At 49.0% G+C, this 26,442-nt stretch overlaps 1 protein-coding gene across 9 annotated transcripts in view; it reads left to right on the forward strand.

Annotated features, from left to right (window-relative positions):
* The window catches only part of LOC144111184 (uncharacterized), a 214,711-nt gene extending 192,752 nt beyond the window's left edge, over window positions 1–21,959 (forward strand). For all 9 annotated transcript variants that reach the window (XM_077644358.1, XM_077644360.1, XM_077644359.1 and 6 more), the window contains one exon: window positions 18,799–21,959. In XM_077644358.1, the coding sequence (XP_077500484.1) occupies window positions 18,836–20,527 (1,692 nt within the window). In that variant the 5' untranslated portion in view covers window positions 18,799–18,835 and the 3' untranslated portion in view covers window positions 20,528–21,959. The remainder of the gene's footprint in view (window positions 1–18,798) is intronic.
* The last annotated feature ends 4,483 nt before the right edge of the window (window positions 21,960–26,442 follow it).

Here is a 26,442-nt window from a genome sequence, read left to right on the forward strand (position 1 = left end):
CTCTCTTCTTGCCGGTCCTCCTTGAATTCAACGCATAGAAAAGCGCCGCTTTTGAAACTCGTCGTTCCGTGGGAATGCTCCATATCCGTGTGAGTTATTTTCCTGCCTCGTCTGTAGTGAAAAGCTTTTGCGGCTTGGCGCTTTGCATGTGTGCACGTACGACGCAGACACGTTGTAAGAGGGCGAAATAACGCGCTCTCAATGTCTACAGCCGCTCACCTGACACGCATAATAGGCCGGCGTAACGGAGTTCCTGCTTTGAGGTGCCTGTTGGTTTATTTTTTAATTGAATAACGTTATCAACTGAATATTCAGGACACTGATTCATACGGGCTTTGTTGGTTGGTTGCAGTTTGTAGCTCGTCTGGAAGGAAAACCGGTGATTGCATAGCACGTTTCCCTCAGCGCGTGCCAAAGTACGCTGTTGCTTTGAGTTTCTTCCTTCTTTTCTGAGCTTGTTTTCATGCATGTGTCCGGGTAGTGAACGTTGTGTTATTCCCGTCAGTTTTCCTTCTTTTCTAACGTGTACACCCCCCCCCCCCCGACCTTTTTTTTTATAGTGTATTGTACTCTACAGGAAACAATTAGAGATCTTGCCATATTACTATACCCTTTGTGTTCATTTCCGGATCTCGTTCAGTTGGGCTACGTTTTATTCTCGCATGATTGGCCCAGGTTTTTCATTTTTCCTTCTTTACTTTTCTCCCGCAGGATATAGCAAATAACCTCTATTTAGAAATTGAGTACCGATTATAAGTTATTACTCGTTATTTAGAAGCATTCCCACCCGTCGAGTCCTCTTTTGGGCATCCCTTGCAGAATTGTCGAGCCGTGACGAGACATTTGTGTTCCGTGTTTTATTCCGCGGATTTTTATTAACTGCGCAGCTAGCGCCTCGAGAAAAATAAAAATAAATAAAACAATATACGCGGAAACCTTCCTTTACTGCGAGGTAGTCGCTTTCTCAAGAAGTTTATATATACTAGCACCGCCTACACCGTTGCGCCTCTACACCGTTGCGCCTCTACACCGACGCGGTGCACGTAGTAATGAGAGTAGACTCGGCACTTTCGAAAGCGACCTACCCCCACCCTCTTCGCGCCTTCGTTTCCAGCTGGCTCTGTATGCACAACCGATCGCCGTTCGAACGATCTGGCTCAAGGGTCGTTACGTAAACACTATCACCGCGAGCAGGCACACGTCCATATACGAACGAGCTCTTCGTTATTGCTCGTTCAGAGATGATCCGGCAGCTCGCGCGCCGTATAGAGAGCTATCGAGTTCCTTCACGCCGCAAGGCGGTGGTGCTTATTGTTTTCGGACCGCAGCCGTGCCGTCGATCGTATCGTCTCTAACGACGAGCCGGTGCCCGCCTTCGTATGCACGAAGAGTTGTTAGAGGGGGGTGTAGCCCCAGACACGCTCTTTGGAGCTCGTTTCTGCTGCTATATGCACCCTGTGCCAGGCTCGGAGGGGGGTGGCGCTGTGTTCTTTCGTGCTCTCGGTGTAGTGTGTCTGTGTGTGTGTGTGTGCCGCGTATAATGATCTTGACACCGATTTTGGCTAGGCGCGCTTGACACGCATTTCGCGAACGCGGGGGCGTCCTTCGGGACCCCCGGTGATTAGCAGCGCACAGCAGGCTGATTGCCTATTCGTTTGCGCTTTCTTCAATCCTTTTTTTGTATCTTGCTCTCCTTTGACTTTGCGCACCGGCGGTCGTCGGTGCGTTGTTTCTTTTTTATTCCTCCTTCGCCTGGCAGCTGTGCTATGCACTCCGCGGGAAGCCGTTGGCGATGAAAGGCAGTGACTGATTGCTTCGTCGCCGTCCCGGCTTGCGAGCGATATATCCGTAGATGGCTCTCTACACTACAGGGTTCGCGGATTCGTTCGGGTTACAGCCGACAGCGTCCTTGTAGGTGCACTTGCCTATTACCGTCCCTGTCAATGTTTTTCTGAAGAGAGCAGGGATTGTGGATGTTTTGACGCAGATGCGAGGGCGCATCGGGTTGTGTGGAGCCAGCTTGCAGTGAAGCCTATCCTACTGACAGCAGCGCCGTAACACAGCCCTGATGAGCGGAGTGCGAAGAATCTGTGTGCAAAACTTGCGTGCATTTTGCGACGGTCATGTAGAAGCCACCCGTAGTGCGCATGTGCGCGACCGGGAATGGCTGTGTGTGCACTTATTTCGAAGGCCGTGAATCAGGCACGCGTGTCTGTAGAAGCTATTCTAGAGCCTCGCTACGGTGGAGAAATTGCCGGCAGAATCCACAAGGCTAATCGCGCCTGTAGCTTGCAACAAGCTCAACGTGTAACCAAAAATATTTAGCGGAACTCACAGCCTATGAATCGATTGATGACACTGTCTGGACCTCGCAGGTTGTCTGTAACGCGGGAGAAATGCCATAGCGGAAGGAACTTGCCAGGACGCAACGTACAGCCTTTGTAAATGTATGCAGTCTGTGTATAGTTCACTTCTGAGCTGTGTCTCACTCTTGGAATTCTTAAGCTCCGCAATGGTACTGCATCCAGTTCCTCCCACATTCGAGATGTTTGGAACGCGGACGGTTCATTACCAACCGCGTGCCATGACCGAGAGGCGCTGCACATTCCCACGTATGCAACTCGCCATGATGTAGGGTTCTTCCGTTGCCGATGGAAAACGAGCCAGCTTTCAGTTTCGCTGATATTTTCAGCGTTAAGTCTAAAGCGGCTTTCCTCCGCTGGCTCGAGAAAATTTCAAGATGATTCGAGGGCTAGTTTGAGATTCTAAATGAAGGAAGCGCCGCCTACGCATCAGCGCTCGGTTTTTCCACGCTTTCGTGTCGCGTTCTCGGAATGAACGGCGCGGCCGTGACGGTCAAGTCCTGTTCTACTTTTTCAGAGCAGCAGGTAAAGCTGTATCTTCCCTTTCGATTTCCTGTAGTCTTCGCCTCAACGAAGCAAGGGGAATCTAAACCTAATCCGGGAAGTTATAGCCTTACTCATGGCGGTCGTGTGGCGTTGTTTCGAAACCTAAGCTTGTTTTCTTTTTCTGCAGGGTGCCTCGATGCATGCGTTCAGCGGAACGCTGCATCCTCGTCTTTTTTTATGAATCGCTAGGGGGCAGTGTGGAGGATTTCCTGATGGCGTGTCTTTAACAATGTGTACTTTACTTACACGTGACCACTGACACAACAGCTCGTAAATTGTGCATATTTTCGTGGCCGCACCTCCTGAAGTCAGATAAAACGTACTGCGCACCTGGGATAAGGATAACGTGTGATGTAAGTATAGCGTCGTTAGAGTTCGAAGCGAGGCAACATATAAGTCTTCGCCGTATACGTGATAGGGACAACAATTTTTTCTTTCTTTCTTTCTTTCCTTCTTTTTCAGAAACACCATTCCAGTGGGGTGGCGATTTCATTCATGACTATATTTTAAATACTAAAAGCCTAAACAGCTATCGCTGAATCTCGCGTTACATAGTCGTACCCATCCTGTGAGTTTTTTTGTTTCAATTTGCTTAGCCAACTTGTCTGCCATCATGCCATCTTCGCCAGCATTTCCATCAACATCATCAGCCACTGAATCCCCCAACTAGCCTTCACTGGTCAGTGGAGTCTGTATAACCCTTATAAAGATGGTCCATAGACAGTCTATAGACTTATTTATTATTTAGAGTCTATTGCCGTCCTATAGATAATTTTTTTGGTCTATTCATTGTCTATAGACTGTCTATAGACAAAAGTGTGCTAAAAGCGTATGGCCATAATTATATAGATTGTCTATAGACTGTCTATAGACTTTGTATTGCCTATAGACTGTGCTCTAGGGCTTGTCTATAGACTTTATAGGCAGAAGTGTATGGACAGCCTGGAGACTGTCTGTGATGTTTAGCATTTACTGTGATTCTGGATGCTCTGAGGTTCTAGATGCGCTAAGATTCCGCATGAGCTGAAGTCGTGCGTATGGTGAAGTTCAGCGCGGGGTGAGACTTTGCATGCGCTGAGATTACGGTGTGCGTTATCCTAAATTTAGAGACCGCCACACTTTCACAACAGCGTTCCTCATACCGCGACGATGATGATGAATACATTTTAACAACGCAAGATCAGCTTGACCAAAATAGTACCATGGCTATCATTAGTGTGGCAGCTCACACACTTGCGAAAATTTCTTTAGACAGTCTATAGATTATCCATAGACTTCTGTATATAAAGTCTATAAAATTTCTATAGACAAACTCTACAGAACAGTCTATAGTCAACACAAATTCTATAGATACTGTATAGACAATCTATAGATTTATGGCCATACACTTTTAGTAGACTTATGTCTATAGACTAAGAATAGACAAAAAGAATTATCTATAGGAATGCAATAACGTCTTATAGATGTCTGTGGACTGTCTATAGACCATTTTTATAAGAGCTAGTCCGCATTGCAGCTTTGGCACGTGGTATTCCACGAAGAATTAAGCTCTCCCACTGTTCCGACAATTGCGGTCCCTTTGGCGCCGTTTACTCTGAGCAGTCACAATCGGCGTGCAACGAGCTCACGCGAATAAAATCTGCGGCGACACCCCGAAACAATTTACTGCTTACGCGTGCCCGCGCTCTCATGCGGGACCCTGAAAATTTCCGCGATCGTGGCCAAAAGCGGAGCCTCGATATCTGACGGCTCGACAGGCACGTGGGCTGAGCCGAATTCCTCGCGCGTTTTGTGCGTGTGCGCGAGAAAGGAAGACCGCGGTTACCGGAATCGCAGCTGCTGCAGTCTTCAGGCGGCGCTGCGAAAGGTGCGTAAGCCATATAGGCCGCGTGTGCGGAGGCCGATTCCTCAAACTCTGTCATTTTGGTAATGGCCCGGTCACACCGGCTCTAGGCACGCGCCGATCACCGATACTCCGAACAGCGGGCTTATTACGATGTATGCACCCGTAAAACTTTGCATAAAGAAACGGACGTTACTGAAAGGGTGGAATTGAACGCCATTTAGTGCTCTGTTGTTGTCGGCCTCAGGTCGAGTGATCTGGAGTGGGAGCTTTTAGTCTAAGCCTTCTTTTTTTTCTTTCTCTGTGGCGCTTTTTTCCCCTAGCGGAAATTATCAGACGCCATTCTAGACTGCGCGAACGTTATAAAAACCGGACTGATACCAAAAATTTTCCCGTTTTCTTATTTATTTTGCTTATGCTGTGATGGCTATGACACCTATATCCTTGATCTTAGTGTGGTAACGAGTCGTTCTCTGTCTGATTTTTTAGGTTACTAGGAGAAAACAACGCCATTATTTGGAACGTAATTTAATAGCGGATACAAACAATATCGCCGTCACGGTTATGCGTGTGATAATGAATAAATTATTGCAGCTTCATAATAAACTCCACCTGATTGCTTTCTTTATTGCCACCATCACATCAAGCTGCTTAAATAGGTTAGATTTAGACGCCTCGCACTTGGTCCGTAAAAAGCGGCGTCAACAATCTTGAGGCATCAATCAAGCATTTAAAATAATTTCCTGTACGTTTGCGGCATTGGTATTATCCGTGACTGTGCCGCTTCCGATTCCGAGTTGTTTGATCGGTAGAGGTGCGTCATTTTCGTTCATTCGCGCGTCTGCATTGTTGGCTGCAGTCCAGCTGATGCCAGCCGTACCCGCGGTTAGTGATCTGGGTTCGCGAACTCAAAGCGCATTCCTCTTAAATCAGTGTACCAGCAGCAAAATACACACATACTCACGTTAAATCGCTGTCACCAGTGGCCGAGGATTCAGTGCGCCGCGAACTCTTCTCGAACAAAGCAAGCCGCGCCCTGACACTGACGGGTCAACCAACCTCCATCGCCTGCAGTCTGCAGAAGATACTCGTCGCTTCGAGACTGCGCGAAACCCAACTTTCAAGGGTGCACATATATAGAAGAAGATTTAATGGAAGACAGCGAGCCACGGATGCTATAGGGGGCGCCTTCAGTGAATGGAGCGCAAACGCTGTCGCTGGAAGTCTCCGCCACAAAAGGGAGGAAGACGAAGACAAAGACGCGTCCACATCGGCGGCCGGAGGGAACAATGGTTCGCAACGAACGCACGGCTCCGAAAGCTCCCCTTCGTCCATCTCTGGCCGCGACCCCTCCCAGCGAACGGACTCTGCCGCCGTCCGGCACAGACGCCCCACGAGCACGAGACGGCTGCAGCGGCGACGCACTCGAGCTCGCCACACAATGGACCCGTGGCTCGCCCGACAACAGCGGCTCGACGAAGGGGGCGACAGTCCGCTGCTGCCTTGGTCTTGAGCCACCACCGTGCGCCCCATTTCACGTGTTTGCGGTGACGAGCGACGGCGTGTGAGTCCTTTTTTCTTCCGTGCCTGTGCGCGCGCGTGTGCGAATAATCATGCGAGGCACCACGCCATAGAGCTCCCCGTGTACCCCGCCGCAATAGTAGCCTATCATCATCATCATCAGCCTCATACATGCGCAGGCAAGGCTGATCCAGTTTAGTCCTCTGAGAACGCGGATTTGAGCGCGAGTCTGGATTCGGCGCGAGCCCTCCCTGTGTTGACTTCATTCTTTGTCCTAGCCATGTTTTCATGCTGTTCGTCTCTTTTTTTTTTGTGTGTGTTCGCGAGCATTTCTCTGCCCAACCTCGAGCCTCGGGACCTTCACGCTCAGTGTACTTCCAGAAGAGTTGTTTCAGGGGGGTTGGCCGTACTTGTTAACAGTTAGTGTAGTTTTAGTCTGGTAAAATTCAAGAATGAATGGACCCTCAAAGGAGGTCCTCCAGCCAATGGCATCGGCCTGTTATCGTCGCTTCGCTGTCAGTAGCCTTACACATGCCAGCGGATTGCGAATGGTCGAGGACGTTGGAGTCTCATCCGATCATAGTGTAATTAGTCGCTAGTGTTGGTTTTCTAGTTAGTGTAGTTAGTCGTCCTTGTTATTCGTGCGAGCAATTCGGCGTTATTATTTTTATCGCAATTAGTTATTAGTCTGAGAAGAAAGATGTTCTAGTCGTGTGCGCGTGGGTGACTTCCGCCGCCTCTGCTGCGTTCAGCTCATTGTCTCTGCGCGCTCCTATTCCCAGAGACTCGCTGACCTGCTTCGGAATACGCTAGTCCCGTTAGGCGCTGATCACCGGAAACCGCCGCCGTGAGCTTTCAGTGCTCTGCAGTCAGCAACGAGGTCGCCTTCGATTCCCCTTTCTCTAGCGCTGTTTTTGATCGGGACTAGAAAATTGTTTTCATTAACCTATACCGACCCTTAATCGAAGAAGCGTGCAGCGGAACAATGAGAGGCGTCATGCCCCGTGGAGGTTTTCCTGGTGAAGGCCTTGAATTTTCTTAGGAGGACCCTGATTCGCGACGGCTCTCGTCACGGTCAGGTCTCGGACAACTGCGCATTACTTGCAGCTATCTGCTCATCACGAGCCGTGTTGTTGCGTGCCTGTGTTTCATCGATCTTGTTGCCAGTGGGCGCAGCGCGTCCGGCCACTTATTACTCGTTCGCGCTCTCTCTTTCTCTCTTTTTCCACGCACTAGCGCTGCCGACGTGGGTTCGAATTGTTTTCCCAAGCTCGGTGCTTCAAGGCCTGCCGTGGTTGCGAAAGTGTAATTTTTAAACCGATACACTAGAACGGAGCGGTCGGCTAAGCGGTTTGAATTCGATTGGCGCAGAGAACGTGCAGAGAGGAAATGTTTCAAGCTTTAACGATGGCAGGAGAATGTTGTGGGCGGTGTAAACTTACTCCGCGCTTTCGTGCCTCACTATGAACGGGATTTATGGAAGTTCGTTTTCGTCGCGCTTGTGGCGGTAATTTGGGGTAATGAGTTGGCTAAATTTCCTACAAAGTGCTGGGGTGGGCGGAAGTAACAAGGCCACAAAAGTTTGCTGCTTAGCAGTGCAGTGGAGCGCTTACACTAAAAATAAATAAATAAAGATGGAGTAAAAAGTTTCCTCCCAAGCAGCACAGATCATCGGCCCAATGTTGGAAATGTTTGGTTTCTGGTTTCTGGGGATGTAACGTCCCAAAGCGACTTAGGCTACGAGTGACGCCGTAGTGAAGGGCTGCAGAAATTTCGACCACCTGTGATTCGTTAACGTGCACTGACATCGAACAGTACACGCGTGCCTCTAACATTTCGCCTCCATCGAAATTCGACCGCCGCGGTCGGGATCGAACCCCGGTCTTTCGGGCCAGCGCCATAACCACTCAGCCACCGCGGCGGCTCAATATTTGAAATTTGTTTGCAAAGACCGCTCCTAGAAATGATTAGCCTTTGCCAACACATTTCCAATATTGGGCCGATACACTGTGCTGCTAGGGCTAACGCACCCCTTTTCATAAAAGGGAGTGCTCCAGAGGACATCTTAATCCATTTTTACTCCTAAATAGGCATATTTGAGTTCAGTGTACAGCGCCCCTTAAGTGCCAGATCTTCGGAAGGTGAGAGCAGCGATATTCTACGCCGCAAAAAAAAAAAAAAAATCCCTCCCTCATATTCAAAATCCCTATTCCAGGCACTTTCTCCCTGCAGCGTCTTGAAAACCACTAATTTGAAAAAATGAGCCAGTTTCGGTCCTTGAAATTCCCCGAAACTCTGTAAAAAGTTTTTCTTCGCCAAACTTTGGTCCTCAGGTTCTCTACAGAAGGGACAATTCCCGGAATGCAACACCACTGGCTGAGAGTAATCTTCATCCTTACGATTCAAAAAGCTTTAGATTTAAAAACAAACCTTATTGTAGTTGGCACTTAATTCCAAAACAGTAAGTCTGTATAATCGTTTCTGGCAGTAATACAAAGTCTACAATACTGCGTGTGCGCGCATTTGACGTCGTGCAAAACGGCTCAGGACATGGGATTTCGGATCTAACGCTCAGCGGGGCTACGTTGATGGGTCCTGCGTCGTAGCCTGCTGAAAAGAAACGAACCTCTTGTAGTGTGTGTAATACGAGCAGCACGCTATCTGCTTTTTTTGTTCTAAGCAACGTGGCTCAGCCATAGCGCTCACTTTTGCTTCGAGTTTCTGAATGGCATTTAGCGAGCAGCGAGGTACATTTTTGTTTTCGCGTTTAAGTTTACGTTGTGCCGAAGCTGTTGGTGGATACCGTAGCTGAAGTCTAATGTCTTTAGTGAAAGTTCCCCTGACTACGATGGACGCGCGGACAAAAAAAACAAAAAATACCAGATCGTTTAGCATGGCTAAACGTGAGCAGCACTAGTTAAGTGGGGAGGCGAAGGCCCAAAGGCCTTCAGCCAGGTTATTGTGTACACCTGGTAGACCCCGGAAGTCATTTACCATGAAAACCTTCACCCTAAGGGCCTCTGCGTAAAGGCCTGTCACAAGACTCGCATCAGTCGCGAACGTACATATGATGCCTGAAATTGGAAAATGCGTCCAGTAGTGCTCGCGCGCTAAAGCGTATTTGTCTACAGCTTACTAATGCACAGAGTAGTATCTGTTTTATCTTTTTTTTTCTTTTTTTCTGCCTGCCCTTCACTGCTTCCACGGTCTGCAAACTTCCGCAGCTACTTTGGTGAGCTGTGGTCGTGTCAGTGCGCTGACCTCAAAAACGCGTCACAACTCCGGTTGTGGCACGCGTCTTCAATCGTCTATGGTAGTTTCTGTGTACTTTGCCATTGTTTTTTTTATTTTTGCCTCCCGAAAGCCCACCACAGGCCATTCTTTGTTTTCACGAGCAGTTCCCGCTTTTGGCACATTCCCCATTTTTGTTTTGTTTTCTCTTCCTGGCCGTAGTACGGTTCCAGTGACACTTCGCTGCACATGTCACCCAGAAAGCAACAGGAGCGATGCCAACGCCCCTCCTGTCCAAGGGGGGCGGTGCCCCCGATATTGCCAAACAAAACCACCGTGGGGTGCCATCCGTTTTGGCTCAGCGCTCCCCCCTTGCTTGCAATGAGAGACAACCTGTCCGAACCCCCGGCGCCACAACCTCCGCTGCTGGCTTCACAGTTAACCGCGCTGGAATTCCCCGCTTCGCCAACTGCGGCGAGGAGGAACCACGTTCGACTGACAGCGTCAAAAGAGGCGTTTGCTTTTCCTTTCGGACACCCTGGCGCGGAGTCGTTTCCGACGCCGACAGCGCAGCGAAGAGCGGACCGAAACAACCAGACACACACAACCTGTTCTCCCGCCGGACGCGGCGCCAAATTGCGCGAAGTCCCCTCGGCTCCATCTGGGAAGCGCGCGCGCTCTCGCAGAAACACACAAGCATCGCTGGGATCTCAACAACGCGGAACAGCGCGTACTGACTCGGATAGACAGATAAGCACGCGATGCTCTGGAATGTCCGCTCATTTTCGCATCTCTCTTCCTTCCCATCCTGCTCCTCTCGTTCGCTCGACTCCGACTGGGCGCAACACCACCCAGGCAGGTTTGTCTGGGAGGTGTTGCCGAGTGTCCGTCGTCTTTGCGTGCTTCGCGTCTCTTGTTTGTTCTTCGATCGAGAGATGGATAGCTTATATAGCAGCACGTTCTACGTCCGTTGAACTGCTTCCGTTTTAGCGGCGTGGTTCTCTGCGTTTGTTTACTGTATTTTTTTGCCTCGTTGTAGTCGGGGTGTTTGAAATGCTTGCGGCTAGAATCATTCTGGGCACTTTCGGAAGCGATCACGCCTTTGGAGCTCGATGTTCGCCGATGCTCCTCCGTGACAAGAGCTATAGGCATTCGCCGTCTCTTGAGGTCATTAACGCGAGCACTGCCACTTACTCTCCCTAATGGAATGCTCGTTGTTCAGGCAGTGGACAGAGAGGCTATTAGCGCCATTCGCCAGTGCTCTGGGGACAGCAGCCTACAGGAGGTTCTGTTCTCGTTCTTCCGTTGAGGTTTGAAGCTACAGCTCTTGCTTTCCATGTGATTTTCTTTACTGTTTTGTTCCTTAGGTGCGACGCGACTACACACAGTAACATTCTTGCAATGGCTCGGCTAGAGCCCCCAAATGCTTCGACTCCAAAGAGCGTGGAAAGGTTTCTGGGTGCATCCATGGCGCTCAGCCACTCAGGAAACTCGTTTCGAGAGAATCGCGGGTTTCATTACGGTGAAGTGGAGCGGAAGGTTTCATTAGCACTCTTCGCTGCTCCCACTCTCCAGCTTGTTCTTTTCTCGTTTTTCTGCAGGGTTTGTTTGCAGAGTTGTTCGTTGATTGTGCTGGTTGCGCTTCTGCAAGGAGAGTATGCGTGGCTGTCTGTGTTGCGTCTTTCTTGCACCCCCATGAACGAGAAGATACAATTTGCCCACTTGCGATGGCTACCCACCGTGTTTGCCTGGAAGCTGGCCTGCTCAACTAAACGTCTGAAATTAGCTCAACTGCGGTGGCGTGAAATTATTTCGGGATCGACTGTAACAGAGATGTGGTAGGCTGCTTCCGGCGAACTTGATGGATGTTCCCAAGCGGACCTGTCGTCTTGGAAGTCAACTGACATTGCGCGCAATCGCTAGCGGTTGTCAGGGATCCGAAGTTCTCATTTAGATTTGATATTTACGCAGTCAGTGTTACTGATGGCTATTGAAAAGTGCAAAGGCCGAGTGTGCTCGCTTTGAACTTACTGATTTGCAGGTAGGCTTAGACAAACGAGGACACGAGAGGTACACAGGACGAGCGCGAACTTGCAACTGAAAGAAGCGGAAGCAGAATTACAAGCCCGTCCTGTGTCCCTCTCTAGTCCTCGTTGGTCTCGTGCTAAGTCTACCTGCAAATCATGAATTGCCAACTGGCCCAAAACTCAACTTTGCTCAAGTTCACTTTGAACTTTTCAGGAGGACACAGGGGCGCAACAAAACCACACGGACATAGAACTAGACAGGGACCGTGTGGTTTTGTTGCGCCCCTGTGTCCTCCTGAAAAGATATGAACCAACACGCCCAAATACAAGTACTTCTCACTTTGAACTTACTGCAATTCATCGCACTTGCTTGCTTAACACCTTCTGTGCATCTTGCTGTCCTAATGAGAGCATACGTGTTTGTTTTTTCTGGCCACTGGTTTTCGTTTTTTAACTTTCCCGGCCGTTCGCCTAATTCTTACGCCAGATTCTGGGAGCTTCTTAGTGCTTATTAGCATCCGAGGAAAATTCTTCAGTCCAAAGATATGTGGTAAGAGAAGGAAGAAAAAACATTGTTTTAAACAGTTGAGAGTCGTTGTGACTCACTTGCCTTATGTTCATGCGTTTTGTCCAGTGTTGTTTAGCCTTGATATACTTTCAGTACTCATTTTCTGTTTTAAGAGAATCAGCTGGTTTGCTAGCTTCAGTCCCCTTCGATGACTTGTGTACAGATAATGGGCTGTTCTGCTCATTTGTTGATTGTCCGCGCATAGGAAGAGGCGCCCACACCGCCACGATCGTTCGCCACTGACAAATAGCCTTTCGCTCGCGAATTAAGAGAGGAAAATTAAAGGGGGCCACAGCCCGTTCCGCCGTGTGTAAACGCACTGCAGCTCCAGCCGTCTCGCCTTCAGCACGTCAGCTCCTCACGTTGTGAAGCCTTGGCGCTTTGGAAGGCTTGTAGTCGGCGTGGCGGCGAAGGTTCATCAGTGTGCCGCGGCGTGCGCGAAACGCGTGTCCACGACCTCGCAACACCCTTTGGGCCCTCGGCAGCTGATTGAGCATAAGGGGCGTAGCACGTTTTCACTGGTGTCTCCGCCACCGTACTCTTTATGTACTCACTGCTACGTGTAGAGTAAGGTAGAGGGAATATAGAGAATACGTAGTCGCTATCTCGCAGCGCTAGAGAGTGCATACTCCATCCCGTACAGTATGTATCTAGTATATTTAGCGGGGTACTCTGAACCGTATAGCTATATATGCAGACTGTACCTAGTGCTTAGAGAGTATTCTGTCATATATTAAGACCACATAAAGAGCACTCAAGCGCGTATATATGTACAGAGTGTATACGTCTTATATAGGGAGTAATCAGCCAAATTCAGACCATGTAAGTGCAATAGCTTACGGAGCGAATAAAAATGCTCGCCACAGTGTAGAGAGCTTTTTCTCCGGCCACAATTCTGTTATGTCCATAAAAGCCGTAAATATTGTCCACATTGCTGTGTTGAGAAAAGTGTGTATGGAGAGGTAGAGAAGCATGCGGTACCTACATAACCTACCCCCATTTCCCCTTTCCTGCCAAGTTAAAATCGTGCAGTGTTGTGATAAGCGGTGGAGCGGCCGCGAGCCTATCGGGTCACCAACTTTAGTTTTCCTATCAGTACGCGGAACGAGACTGGCCTGCGTTCTTAACGGGTATACATCGCATATCGTTTGTAGGCCACCATAATTGGCGCCGCCTCTCTCGCGGGTACATTCGACCTCCTCCCAACAAGGAACTGACGTCAGCTCCACCTGACTTCACCCGCGCTGCACAGTTTTCAAGTCTCGCCGAATGATGCGCCGCTGTCTTTCTTTTTTATTCTGACAAATTGTGGCAGGTAGGGTCTCATTTTTTTTTTTTCATTGCGGTACATGAGAAAAACACGCAGGCGCACACACGCTGGTTGTCTAATTGTGTCTGCGTTGCACGACCTCTCCACGAAGAGTCGACACGCGAACGCGAGAGGCTATCTCGATACGTAGATTTCGCTCATTTGCGTCTTCCCGGCCTTTTTTCTGCCTTTTTTTTTGTGCACTCTTCCATCCTTGACGGTAAAATAAAGAAGCAAGAGCCGGTTCTTCGTTTTCGGCGTGTTGTGTACACATGGCGCCACCTTTTCTTTTTCCTTGTGTCGAGAGCCAGTATCCATTCCGTGCTGGTGATTAATTCAGTAACACGACGGCCTCAGAAAGAAAAAGAGGGAACGGACGAACCCACGAAGTCCCTCCACTGGTGTAACCTCTGTTGATTTGGCGCTAAACCATTCGGCAGGGAAACTAATTATGGTCGCGAAACGTGCAGGTTTATCCACCCTGCGTGGCTTATTCGCTGCCTTCACTGGCCCCCCGTTCGTGTATGTAGTGTAAGTGTGCCGCGAGTGCTCCGTATGCGTATCGGCCTCGCTTCCAGGCTGCATCGTGGCGAGCCTTCATGCGTGCACACATTCGCGGATATCGTGGCTCCTCGTAAGTTACTTCGCTCACATCCCACGTATGCGTCGTAACGAAGTTCACTGGTCAAAAATGTCGGTCTTTTTTGTTTTTCACGCCGATTAAACAACGCAAGATTAGATCATTAATGATACCTGATGGAATCTTGCCGCCGTGGTAGCTCAGCAAGCTGTGGCGCTCGGCTGCTGACCCGAAAGACGCGGGTTCGATTCCGGCCGCGGTGGTTGAATTTTGATGAAGGCGAAATACTAGAGGCCCGTGTACTGTGCGATGTCAGTGCACGTTAAAGAACCCCGGGTGGTCGAAATTATCCGTAGCCCTCCACTACGGCTTCCCTCATAGCCTGAGTTGCTTTGGGACGTTAAACTCCAAAGCAAACCAAACCATTCCTGATTGATGAATGAATTTCTGCATCCAAACGTCGCTATTACGCTGTGCGACAAACCGCGATAAGTGGGTGTGCATTAGTTTCTATGACTTGCGATTCTTTAAAAGGAATCGAAATCTCGGTGCATAAACATATTCGCTTTCACTGAAATGCGGTTGCCGTTGTTGGCATTCGACACCGCGAGTTTGTGCTGCGCAGCCGAATGCCATCATCCTTGAGCAATCGCTTTCGGTTCACTTAGTGAGCCGGCGTAACGAAACTGGCGCTTTGACCGACGCTGAACTCGTGGGTATGTCGTGCAAAAGGCCCTGCAAGGAATTAAGTAGAAAACGAGTGACGTCACCTTTTTCGCCTCTCCGACATTTTTGGTAAGATTCTAACGATAGCTGCGTTTAAAGCGGCGCAAATTTTTCATTACGCTGCATCTTCTCATTAGTGCCATACTGAACTAAATGTAGTGTTGTAGCGGACATTCTGCGTCATCATGAACGTGCGCATTCGTGAACCTGCGCAATTGTGAGTCTGCGCGATCGTGAACATGAGCCACCGTGAATCTGCGCCAGCACTTGGCTCAACCGGTTTCATTGTTATTTTTACTTTCCCTGATTCTGTCGCGGATTTTCATGATTTTCGCATCACTTCCGCCGTACTTGCTGCAAATAAAAGCAGCGTATTACATAGTCTGCTAATGCGAAATAGCTGTAATTCACTGCGCACTGCACCTGCTTTGTGCTCTTGCAGCTGCTGTAGCTGTTCGCCCCTTTTCAACCGTTCACCGGCTGAACGGATACGAGTCACACGCAGGTGTTGCTGCGAACTGCCGTGCCGAGCACTGCAGACATTACTAGAGGAATCGCGAATAACAAAAAAGAAAACGCGCTGCTACGCCTTTTGATGGTGGTCATTAACGTGTCTGGAGTACGCAACGTCACCAAGCAGCAACGTTTTCCACGCATTTGCCGCTGCTTCTTTTATCATAAGAGTGACCGACGCCGCGTATGTATGACCCGCTGCAACTTGCTTGCTGGCCGGGATTCGCGCTGATTGCGTCTGTCGCATTCCAGTCCCATGGTTGCCTGCCCCAAGGGAAAACTGACACAACTGATGACACACAATCTCACGGAACGACCTTACGGTTGGAGGCGTGTTCGCTGACAAGAAAACTGCCGAGTGGATGTTGCTGCCGCGTCCCATAATGCGTTATTTCTCGTTTGTCGTGCTGGGCCGTGCTTCGCACCCCTGCAAGTAATTAACGACGCTCCGAAAGAGATGCACGCACCTCGGGCTGGCTGCTTCCACGCTTGTGCTCGTTTCGGCGGGTCATTCGTGGGTAACCTCTTCTCGCCCACGCCTATGCATATCGCCCTCGTGTTAACGCTAAGCCTCTGGTGTAGTGATCGGCGCCTGACTACGTCCCTTAACGACCTCTATCGCAAACAGGCTTCTTTCTTTGTTCCCTTCGTCTTGCTAGGCGCATGTAAGCGTACGTACTGTTGGGAGTAAATACAACGTTTCAGATCTGCGACAAGACAGTCTCTGTCTTCTCGATTCGCGTGCACCCCGAGGTCGTGATGCATCATCTCGCTGCATCGCCGTATGGTGGTTGTGGAACGCGTGTCCTCTGTTTTACTGGTTCGCCGTCTTTAGCATCATCATCACTATAATTACAGCCAGATTACCCAGTGCTGAAGAAAGGCCTGTCTTGACGGTATTCAGCTAGCTCTTTCCTGCCCCGGCCGCAAACTCCCGATACCAGCAGATTTCAGGAATCTTATTGTGTTAGCTGGTTAATTCCAGGTATGCAGTCTTCGTGGTAAGCGCTAGCGAAGGCCTCTTCGAGGTGTGAGCGAGCTTCTGAATGTTGTGGATTTCACCTGCGATTTGGATATTTTCTTTTGCCTCAGTCGGTTTTATATTTGAGAACTCTGATGTTCGGTATTGTCGTACGTCTGCTTGAAGGTCGAATACTAGCTAGGGCGCATAGCGGTTGTTTCGCCCGAAAATTAGTCTTCTTCTTGAAAGAAGTAAAGCCAGTTTTACTTGTTTCAAAAATGTACCAACTCCCCCAACTCTCCACTTTACTAAAGTATTCTTCTCTTCGTGTGCCTGCTGTTTTTGTTAAATGCTATCTAGTGGCGTTTCAAGGCGCTTTTACCAACTTTAACACGTCTCCTTCAGTCGAACTTTCGACGAGAATCTTATGTAGTCCCCTTTCGGTACGAAATCGATTGTTCATTTATTTTATTCATACATACCTACATGAGTGTGGTAACCGTACAAACCAGTCGTGCCTACCGTTAAATCGTTACTGGCTTGTCGTAGCAGTTAAGTTCTGAACAGTTTTTGCTTGTTAGCGTAATGTGTGGCAACTGCGCGAGCTTTTATTTCATCCTTTTGTAAACAGCGTTGCACGATTCGAACTCGCTTTGTCACTCGCGTTGCTAATGCTGCAGTTACAGACGCAGTTTATGTATTTTGTGGCGTAGAAGCAGTTAGCCTGATTTCAGTGGCGGCTCCATACACAGCGACCTCAATTTATAAATATGCAACGCGGGAAAGCCAGCAGAACGAGCGTTGAAATGCATAACTGACGCTCGATATTTCGAACCACCTTACCGATAAAGGAAATTTAAAAACTTGGGTAACCTTCGATGTTGACGGCCTTCAATTTCGCATTACAATTTTACTCGCTAAGATCAAAAACTAAAAACCTGTTTGGTTAATTTTAGTTAATCGTTTAATTATTGACCTCTGTCTCATACATAATGTCCGCCTTGCTGTGCATTACACCTGCATGGAGCGCACTGGCGCGTCTCGCGCTGTTTTTAAAATAGAAAATGTAGAAGTGTGAAAGAAAAAATCACCCCGTATATTTGCGTTCTCACATTCCCTTCTATCCTTTCTCTCGTTATTCGTAAACACGTGACAGTTTCTACTTAATTCGTTATTCGAAGCGTGTCTTTTCCCTGAATATTTGTAATTCTGTCTGTTCGAGTGCCCTTACGCAAACACAGCCAACGCTGCTAAACGGCGCCGGCCCCTTATTTCTAGGCATCCGTTAAGACGGCCGTTAGCTCCATGGACAGGAGCGCGCTGCCGTTTGCAGCGTTCGCTTCCCGAGTCTTGCTCGTCGTTTCAGGTGTAACGAAACATAAAAGAGCAGTTTCACGTGTTCAGCCGTTTCCGCGAAAAGCACGTCCTCGTGCACTTACTGGGTTACACGGAAACGTATTCACTCGTGTGCCCCCTCCCGCCGTACGTAAAGAGAAGGGGAGAGCGAGGACGAATCGCCGTGCCGGAGTTGACATCAAGGAGTAATTACGACGCACGGCACTCTATACGACGCGGCAGCGACAGCTCGCACGGAGCGAACGCAGCCGCCGGGCCTGACAGGCGAAGGACCTAAGAGAAAAGAAGCCGAGCCGTTAGCGTTTTATTTACAGCGCACTCTGGATGCGTAGTAGGCTCGTTGGGTGCGCGTTGTGTACGAGTGAGCAGCTGCCCGGAACGCTGGTGCTACCTTTTTTAAAACTAGCTCTTGATCCTGGCGCTGTTGACTAGTGGGCTGGAGGAGAGCTCTCGTTGGTCTTAGTGGGCGACGGTCTTCGAGGTTAATCGCTTTGAGGAAAGAAGTCAGGACATTAGACTCAAGATGAGATTTGCGATTATTTGTACGTGCTCTCTCTCTCTCGCTTGTCCCCGTGCTGTTTACGCTGTGGCGGTGTGAATCATCAGTGCGATGACGTTGGATCTTCAGTAGTGCTTGTGAAAGCATATTGCAGGTTGACGTAAAGCGCCTCCCTCTTATGTCTGCAGGGACGCTTCTGTGTTTGTCGCAGCTTTGTCTCACGGTTGCTTGCTGCTGCGCTATCTTAGATCGTGCAAGATGCGCAGCGTGGTTTGTTCTTTCAAACTGGTTGCAGATACAGGCAGGACAGTGCCGCCTTCGTTTCGACCACTTGCTGTGGCATGTTCCTGCACCGACAAGCGCTGTGACGACGGGGCACGCGTAGACGCCACATGAAGGTGTTCTTCGCTGGCGTGTGGTTATATTCAGCTTGTCAAGCGCGGCCTCACTTCTACTTGGAACTGATCATTTTACTCATATTGACCTTTACCGTAAATCTGACCCTGCAAAACGTTGCTGCTTGCTTTCTGCCGCATCTTCTTTCTGTTTTCCGCGATTCACGTATTGTTATTCATCTTGACGGTCGCTATGGCCGCGATCTTACCGTGTTCGCAGGCAGTCAGTCTGCGATTTGTATACTAGTTTCGTCGTGTTATTCTTTGGCCTAGTATTGCGTGTTAGGAAACTCAAACTGGCATGAAGCTTAAGCAGACGGAGGTTATTAACCTTCATTTTGTTCTCTTTTCTGTTCGCAGGAAAGGCCGTTGAAAACCTGACCCCCGCCTTGTGACCATGGCTCGCAAGCAACTCTTGGTAGCCTGGAAGGCCCTACGGAGGGTCCTTCTACTGGTCTTCGTCTGGATGGGCGTCTGTTACGCCGTGTTCCACTTCACACACGGCGCTGGCAACTCGTTCCTCATTGGACCTTTCCAGCGATCCTTACTACAGACGGCCGCTCCTCCGGAGCACCACGTGCCCGTGGAACCGCTCAAAGCAGTCGCCACCGCGAGGCTCGAGGCCTCTACCGCTCTTGCCCGCGACACAACGCCCGACGGCAAAACGCTTCTAGACCTCAGACCTCACGTCGACATATCTCCTTCCGCATCTATGAAGGCCTTCCTCTCGAGGCTGTCGAACATGTCCAACATCCCCAGCGCCTACTGGGAGAACGGCCGCAAGCCGCCCATCAGCTCCAAGAGCTGCGTCAAGTACCCCGAGCTGTACGACCTCTCCTTCAACAACCTCTACTGGCAGAAGTTGTCCGTCCGGAACGGCACCTTCTACATCTATGGCGCGTACTTCGATAACCGGGCCCGCGTTGGCAACGTTCCCTTGGTCCGCATCCTGGTGATGGCCGACAAGATCAAGCCGCCGCCCACGCTGTGTCAGCTCTGGTACAACACCGGCTCCTACCCCACAATCTCGACCACCAAGTACACTTACGCCTGGTATTCAAAGTGGGGCAACTACCAGGACGGCATCCTGCAGCCGTTCATCGTGACCTGCAAGGCGCCCTATCTCAACCCGAAGCGTGAAGCACCCGTGTCCGTGTCCTTAGTGGAAAAGCAGTGCGACAAGCCCACCAACAACGTTCGCGTCGTCAACAACCGGCCGGCCGAGAAGCAGGACTTCGCCGTGTGCGTCAAAGGCCTGGACTTCCTCAAGGACGACCTCAGCGTTCGCCTCATCGAATGGATCGAGCTCCTCAACATGCTGGGCGCCAAGAAGATATTTCTCTACGAACTCGAGATCCACCCTAACATATCCAAGACCCTGCAGTACTACCAGCAGAAAGGGCTGGTCGAGCTGACGCCTATCACTCTGCCCGGCGGCCAGCCCAACTTGCCCGGACTGCGACACCACTTCTTGAGCATGAAGCTCACCCACAAGCGACAGAACGAACTGATCCCCTACAACGACTGCCTGTACCGAAATCTCTACTCGTACGAGTACATCGTCCTCCTGGACATCGACGAAGTCGTCATGCCCGTTCAGCACCGCACCTGGAAGGAGCTCATGAACGACGTGGTGCCTATGGCGCTCCAGCAGAAGAACTACACCCGGGCCAGCTACAACGTGCGCAACGTCTACTTCCTGGACGACATGATGAACGAGGACGCCAAGAAGCACGCCGTGCACGAGGTCGGCATCCCCGGGTACATGCACATGCTGCAGCACGTGTACCGAGCCAAGAACTTCACCAAGCCCGGCTCGTACGTCAAGTGCTTTCACAACGTCGACCGCATCGTGTCCGTGCACAACCACTTCCCGTTGAACTGCTTCGGCACGTGCACAACGTACAGCATCGACACGCCGTACGCGCAGCTGCAGCACTACCGCAAGGACTGCGTGGGGCCCCTCAAGAAGAGCTGCAACAGCGAGTTCAAGGTGTACACAGTCAGGGACACCACGATATGGAGGTACAAGGACGAGCTCATACAGAGGGCCACCAAGGCGCTTAAAGACCTAGGCTTTTTCTCATAGCATCTAGTGATCAATTAATATTGTGCGAGAAAGAAAGAAACGATTGTGCCAGGACCGTGTGTGTCGGTGGTGCAACGTGGATGTGGAGTGCTTCTTCATGTTTGGTCGCGCGGTGTGAGAATGCCTGTGACGGAACTTGGGTTCTTGGAGGGTGTTTTGCCCTTCGAAGCGTCTAGTGATGGGTGTGGTGTGGAGGAGAGTGTGCCAGTACCTCCTACCGTGTGCACGGCTGTGCTTTTGTACACGGCGACAGTGCGTATGCGCGACCGCGGCACTTAAGAACAGTGGTTTCTTCTCGTGGCGTCTGTAGTGATTGTTTGATGTCTTTTGTTTCGTGAGAACGAACAGTGTATAGCAGGCTCCCGCTGCTGTCTTGCTTTGCGGCGTCGGGACGTGCCCCCTTGTTACAAACTACAGAGGCAGCCCGGGGCCCTTAAGAACCGAAGTTAATGTTCTTACACGTCGTCTAGTGAAAAACAAGCGAACAGTCCGCAAAAAAATTGTGCCTGGAACAAAGCCTGCCTGTGGTGCCTGCTTTAATGTCGATGCTGTAGCTTTTTCGTCCGTGGTGAAAGACTTCGTTTTCTTTTTGTGTGCCATAGTGTTTTCCTTGTGAGAGTTGTGTGTTTGACAAAAAAAAAACTGCGAGCGTCGTTATCGTTAAGAGCTGGAACAAGTATACGTTTTGGTTGAGCCTGACGAACGTTAATACGAAACCTTGTTGAACTTTTTTGTAATGGACTGATATTTGTTTTTTGTTGCATTTTATTTTATTGATTTACTGGCAGTTTGTGCAGAGGTGGTCGTAGCGATTTAGTTTTGCGAGGTTGCAAGTTGCAAATGATGTTTTCGTCTCTGTGTACAAAGACTAACACTCATTTGTAACATACCTTTGCAGATTGTCTTCGAGATGTATTGTGCGAACCTGCGTTGTGCTGGTAGCCTTTTTTGCTTCTCGCAAGTGTGGTCGTTGTGGCAGATTTTTTTCCCTTCAACTTAGTGCGTTTGCGGAGTGTTTTACTTTGCGTGTAGTTTTGTCACTTAAGTGTGGTTAGTGGCCTCGAGCCGTTTTCTATGTTTTTTTTTGTTTTTTTAGCGGATGTGTATTTATTACTGTGATTCCAAGCCCGGACTTTGGGCGGGCTTAGTGGCTTAGGACTGGGATAGTGTCTCGCTGCCCAGCGCAGTATTCCGCGCCAATGTCTGTCTCTCTCTCTCTGGCGTTCTGTACATACAACACACATTCAGGAAAGCTCTTGCGAAACGTGCTGGTCATAACTTGAGGTCATCACACTGTAGCTGTTTTTTTTTTCGCGCTCGCGCAATGTTTATACCAACGAGCACATACATGCACGGGGTGTTGACTTCGTCTCCTTGCCGATCCCCGGTTTGCGAGTTTTCACAAGAATAAACACAATATTTGTTAAAAAAGGAGCGGGCTTCCTGTACTTTTGTGGTGTTTGTCTCCTTTCTCTACCGTTTCATCACGTAACTCTTAACTAGTGAGCTCGAGCCACACTTTGATTTTTCTTTGCTTCTTCAGGTGTAGATGGTATCAAAAGGTCACATATAATTTCTCTAATATTTCCCAATCGTTGGTGTTGCTGTTTGGCTAGATTATGTTTTCATGGTATCCTGGTCAGATGCCATAACCAACTGGTCCCGGATGCTCCATTGTCTTAGCCGGGAAACTCAAATAGTCGTATTCATTGAACAACATGCAAAAATTTAGAAAAAAAAAAGCCGCCTGCCCGAACGTGGGCACAAGCGCTGGAAGTGTTCTGTAACGGCCGCTGTGATAATCTTGGGAACGCAGTAACCGTTTTAAGCACCAAAATTTTAGGCAGCTGCCTTGGAGCAGAGACTGCAGTTTAGGGTATATACTGCCTGGAACGCGAACAAATTCTGGCTAGCCATGCCTCTACGCTTTGTTATGACCGTCGTTCGTCGGGTACCAGATTGCATTCCAAGAGCTAGCCTGCCCATTTCAACACAAAAGGTTAACTACACAGCGAGTTTTAGATGACCTAAATTTCTGCCCATCGTCGTGAAGATACTCACCAGTGAAGTGCTGATGCAAGAATCTGCATAAAGGCTGTTCTACTTGAGTACACAGGTAAGTTTTCCTAGTGACGTAATGCATTTCGCATTCGTGGCGATCTATGTCAATTCATATATTTGAGATGTGGGTACTGTTTTTGATGGGCTTGCCCTGCGTCAGAGGGTACTGAAGGTTAGAGAATTAAGCGCAATGGCAGAATTAAGCGAAAGGAATGCTGCCTCGCTGATGCCTTGGGAGAGCTTGTTGTAGTTGTCCGTCCACAAATGACTGAAAGCTTATACGCACGATGTCCAGCATTCATCACTCGGAAACAGTGATTAAGCCCGCATGGTGCCGTGAGGGTAACCTGCAGGCATGAGTGAATAATTCAGTTCCTTATGATAAGCCTAGTGGTTATAGCACGAGTCTGTCTTTCTTACAATATCAATGGGAGTATTCTCATACGGTGCATAGCTAAAGCAGCCTGTAGTCATGTAGTCAAGAAAGTATAGAACAGCCGGACGTGAGATCTTATAGGGCTATTTCAGTGTCCCGTACGTCGATCAAAAAATTTCCCGCCGAAGACGAAAGCAAAATCTAGCATGAAGATCTTCCGAGAGCGGTGCTCCAGGCGTCTTGTGACATTAATCACTTTCTCCAGCGACCTTGCTGAGTTGTTTCGATAAGCAGCTTTAGATTCCACACTGTTCTAATGCGTTCTCCGAGCCCAAGGATACAGATAGTACCAATCTAAGGTTGTGCATGGAGCTATCTCATGCCGAGAGGCATGGCACGAGCCGCTTCTCTAGAGAGATTAGTGCAGCCACACTTGGTGAGCGGTGCCCCTTGTTGCGTCGGGCAATGTGACCGGCTGCCAAATTGCTGCAAGCTAGTGCATGCCCAGCTTTCCAGGACGTTAAACAACTCGCGTCATCTGTTCGCCGCCAGTAAAACTAAAAGCTCCGGAGAGGTTCTGCGCAAACGTAGTGGTTATCACGGCCGACCTTTCCGTGTCGCTGCCTAATCTGACCTCCACAATGCTTCCTGCGCTCACATCGACTATTTGCGACGGCCATAGACAATGGGTTGTACAGAACGTTCAAAATGCCCGCGATAAATTTGAATGTTCAGCGTCACACCGTGGCAGCCGTGCGTACTAGAAATTGTTTGTCCTTATTTCCTGCGCTTGAAGTGCAACGACGGCTCGAGTACTTTGCTTCTGGCTTCCGACGATATATTGACCAAGACGTCTAAAGCGCCTTAGCAACGAGGCCGACCAATCCCCCACGGATGTTTACGACAGATGTGGAAGTTGTGATGTGGGGACAGCGTTACATCTCGCTCCCAACTGGCGGATGCACCGTATTCGTAATGCAACAGAGGGAGGAACCACAAGGCGGAATTAGAAGTCTAATAAGAAGGGCTTCCGCCTTGCAAGGGCGCGATTTCGGCGGTATCGGTGGCGAGCGTTTGTATGCGCCTAGAACTGAAGAATATCGCGACGACTCTTCCCGTGCCCTCCGCATTCTTGGGGCAAAGCCGCTTGCGGTGATTTTTCGGGGTAAGAGGCGGAAGCGAGCGCTTCCAGCCCGGAGTTTGGCGGCAGTGTGTGACGAGCAGAGGTGGGCATTTTACCTCAAAAATCTGGACCTCACATCAACCTCAAGAAGAGTTTGCCGACCTCACTTAACCTCATCAGTTGAGGTTGAGGTCTCCTTAGACGCCCTCACCTCACTTTTCCTCAGGCCACTGCTGGCCTCACTCAACCTCACCTCAACCTGAAATTGTGAGGTTGAGGCCTGCTGCTCAACCTCAGAAAAAAAAAACGAAAACCAAAAAAAGCGATTAAGTTTTAGTATTAAAAGCAATTCTGAGAATCCTGTGAGACAGGAAAGCCAAAATGATGATATTATTTAATAAGGTGTGTACAGAGACTATTGATGTGCATGGCCTGCGGGCACGGGTGTCCCATACACGCTTACCACCAGTACGTCGGTGAGTACTTTATATGTGTCAATATTGGGAACCTGCTTCGTGTATACTTGTTAGTATTGGAAGCATCTCGCTCATTCACGCACGAACCGGCAATTGACAAACACAGCCTTTCTACACCGTCTACCAGAAATTGGGAGGAGGGGGGAGGTATTCACGATACTCTTTTCAGGCTTGAGAATTGTTACCGAATATAAAGAAACTGGTCGTCGGTGTACTTTCCAATGTGACGGTTATGCAGACGCATATCAGTATATTTCGATTTTCCAGCTCTATCCGGCATAGCGAGAACGCTCTTTTCAGTCCCATGTAAGTTGCCTTCGAAAACACGTAACAAGCTGCGACGGCAGTACACTTCACTTTATTACCTTAAAGGCCCCCGGGATTGGGGGTGTTACATAAGGGGTGGGTTACGTGTATAAATCAGATTTGCACGTAAGGTACATAAATTATTCGCTGTTAAATATAGTCGCTAAACAATTCACAAATGTTGACGGACAGGTGATTGCGGCGATGTCATGTGGAAGGCTGTTCCAGACCGTGGCTGAACGTGGAAAGAATGACGATGCAAATGTAGTAGTGCGCGTACGAGGCCGGGCAACTTGAAGGGCATGACCAATGCGGGGAGAAATGCGTGCCGGCAGATTGATGTAGGGCGGATGACGAAGTGAGCTGTAATAAAATTTTTGAAGCAAGCACATACTAGTGATACGACGTCTACAAGCTAGAGATGTTAAGCCTGCCTCTGCTTTTAATGAGGATATACTAACATTATATGAAAAGCACGAATATATGAATCTTGTGGCTCGACTTTGTACTGATTCTAGGGAATTTGTTAGATATTTTTGGTTAGGGCTCCAAATAGCAGAGGCGTATTATAATTTAGAACGGACAAGTGATTTGTAGGCAAGTAATTTTACGTTTTGTGGCGCATGGCGTAGATGTCGTTTTAAGAATCCAAGGCTTCTGTTAGCGGATAATATGACTTTTGTCACATGCGCGTTCCAGGTTAGATCATTAGACAATGTTATGCCGAGGTATATATAAGCCTGAGTTAATTCTACTGTGGCGTGCGAGATTTTATACGAGAAGAGGAGAGGATTACGTTTTCGGTTAAATGACACGAGTTTACATTTATTGGGGCTTAGTTCCATGAGCCATTGGTTGCACCAGTCCTGTATGCTGATTAAGTCATTCTGTAGGGCGAGCTGATCACAGGCGTCATTGATTGTGCGATAGATGACACAGTCATCGGCAAAAATACGGACGTTACAAGAGACATGCGTTGGTAGGTCAATAATGTATATTAAAAATAATAGCGGGCCAAGGACGGATCCTTGCGGGACACCTGATGTTACGGGAAGATAGATAGAGGCTTGATTATTAACGTAAACATACTGGGTGCGGTTAGCCAGGAATTCGCTTATCCACTGTAATATGTTAGGATGAAGGTTTAACCATGAAAGTTTTAGTAGCAAGCGTTTGTGAGGTACTTTGTCAAAAGCTTTCGCGAAGTCCAGGAATATTGCGTCAGTTTGAATGTTACAGTCAGGGTTCACATGCAAGTCATGGATTAAAATAGCCAGTTGTGTATCGCAGGATAGGTTCTTACGGAAGCCATGTTGAGCAAGGTGAAAAAAATTATTAGAGTCAAGAAAAGTCATTGTGGGGGAATAAATGACATGTTCCATGATTTTACATGGCACACTTGTTAAAGAGATGGGGCGGTAGTTAAGGGGCGATTCTTTGTTACCTGATTTGAAGACACCAACAGAGGCACGTTGTATTTATCTCTGTGTAGAAGCGAGCGGCTTCTTTTATAATTGCGAAAGCATTAGATGGCTATCCTTCAAGGTCATTTCCGCAAAAAAGTGCCCACAAG

Source organism: Amblyomma americanum, chromosome 11 (assembly GCF_052857255.1).
Source record: "Amblyomma americanum isolate KBUSLIRL-KWMA chromosome 11, ASM5285725v1, whole genome shotgun sequence".
Lineage (NCBI taxonomy): Eukaryota > Metazoa > Arthropoda > Arachnida > Ixodida > Ixodidae > Amblyomma > Amblyomma americanum.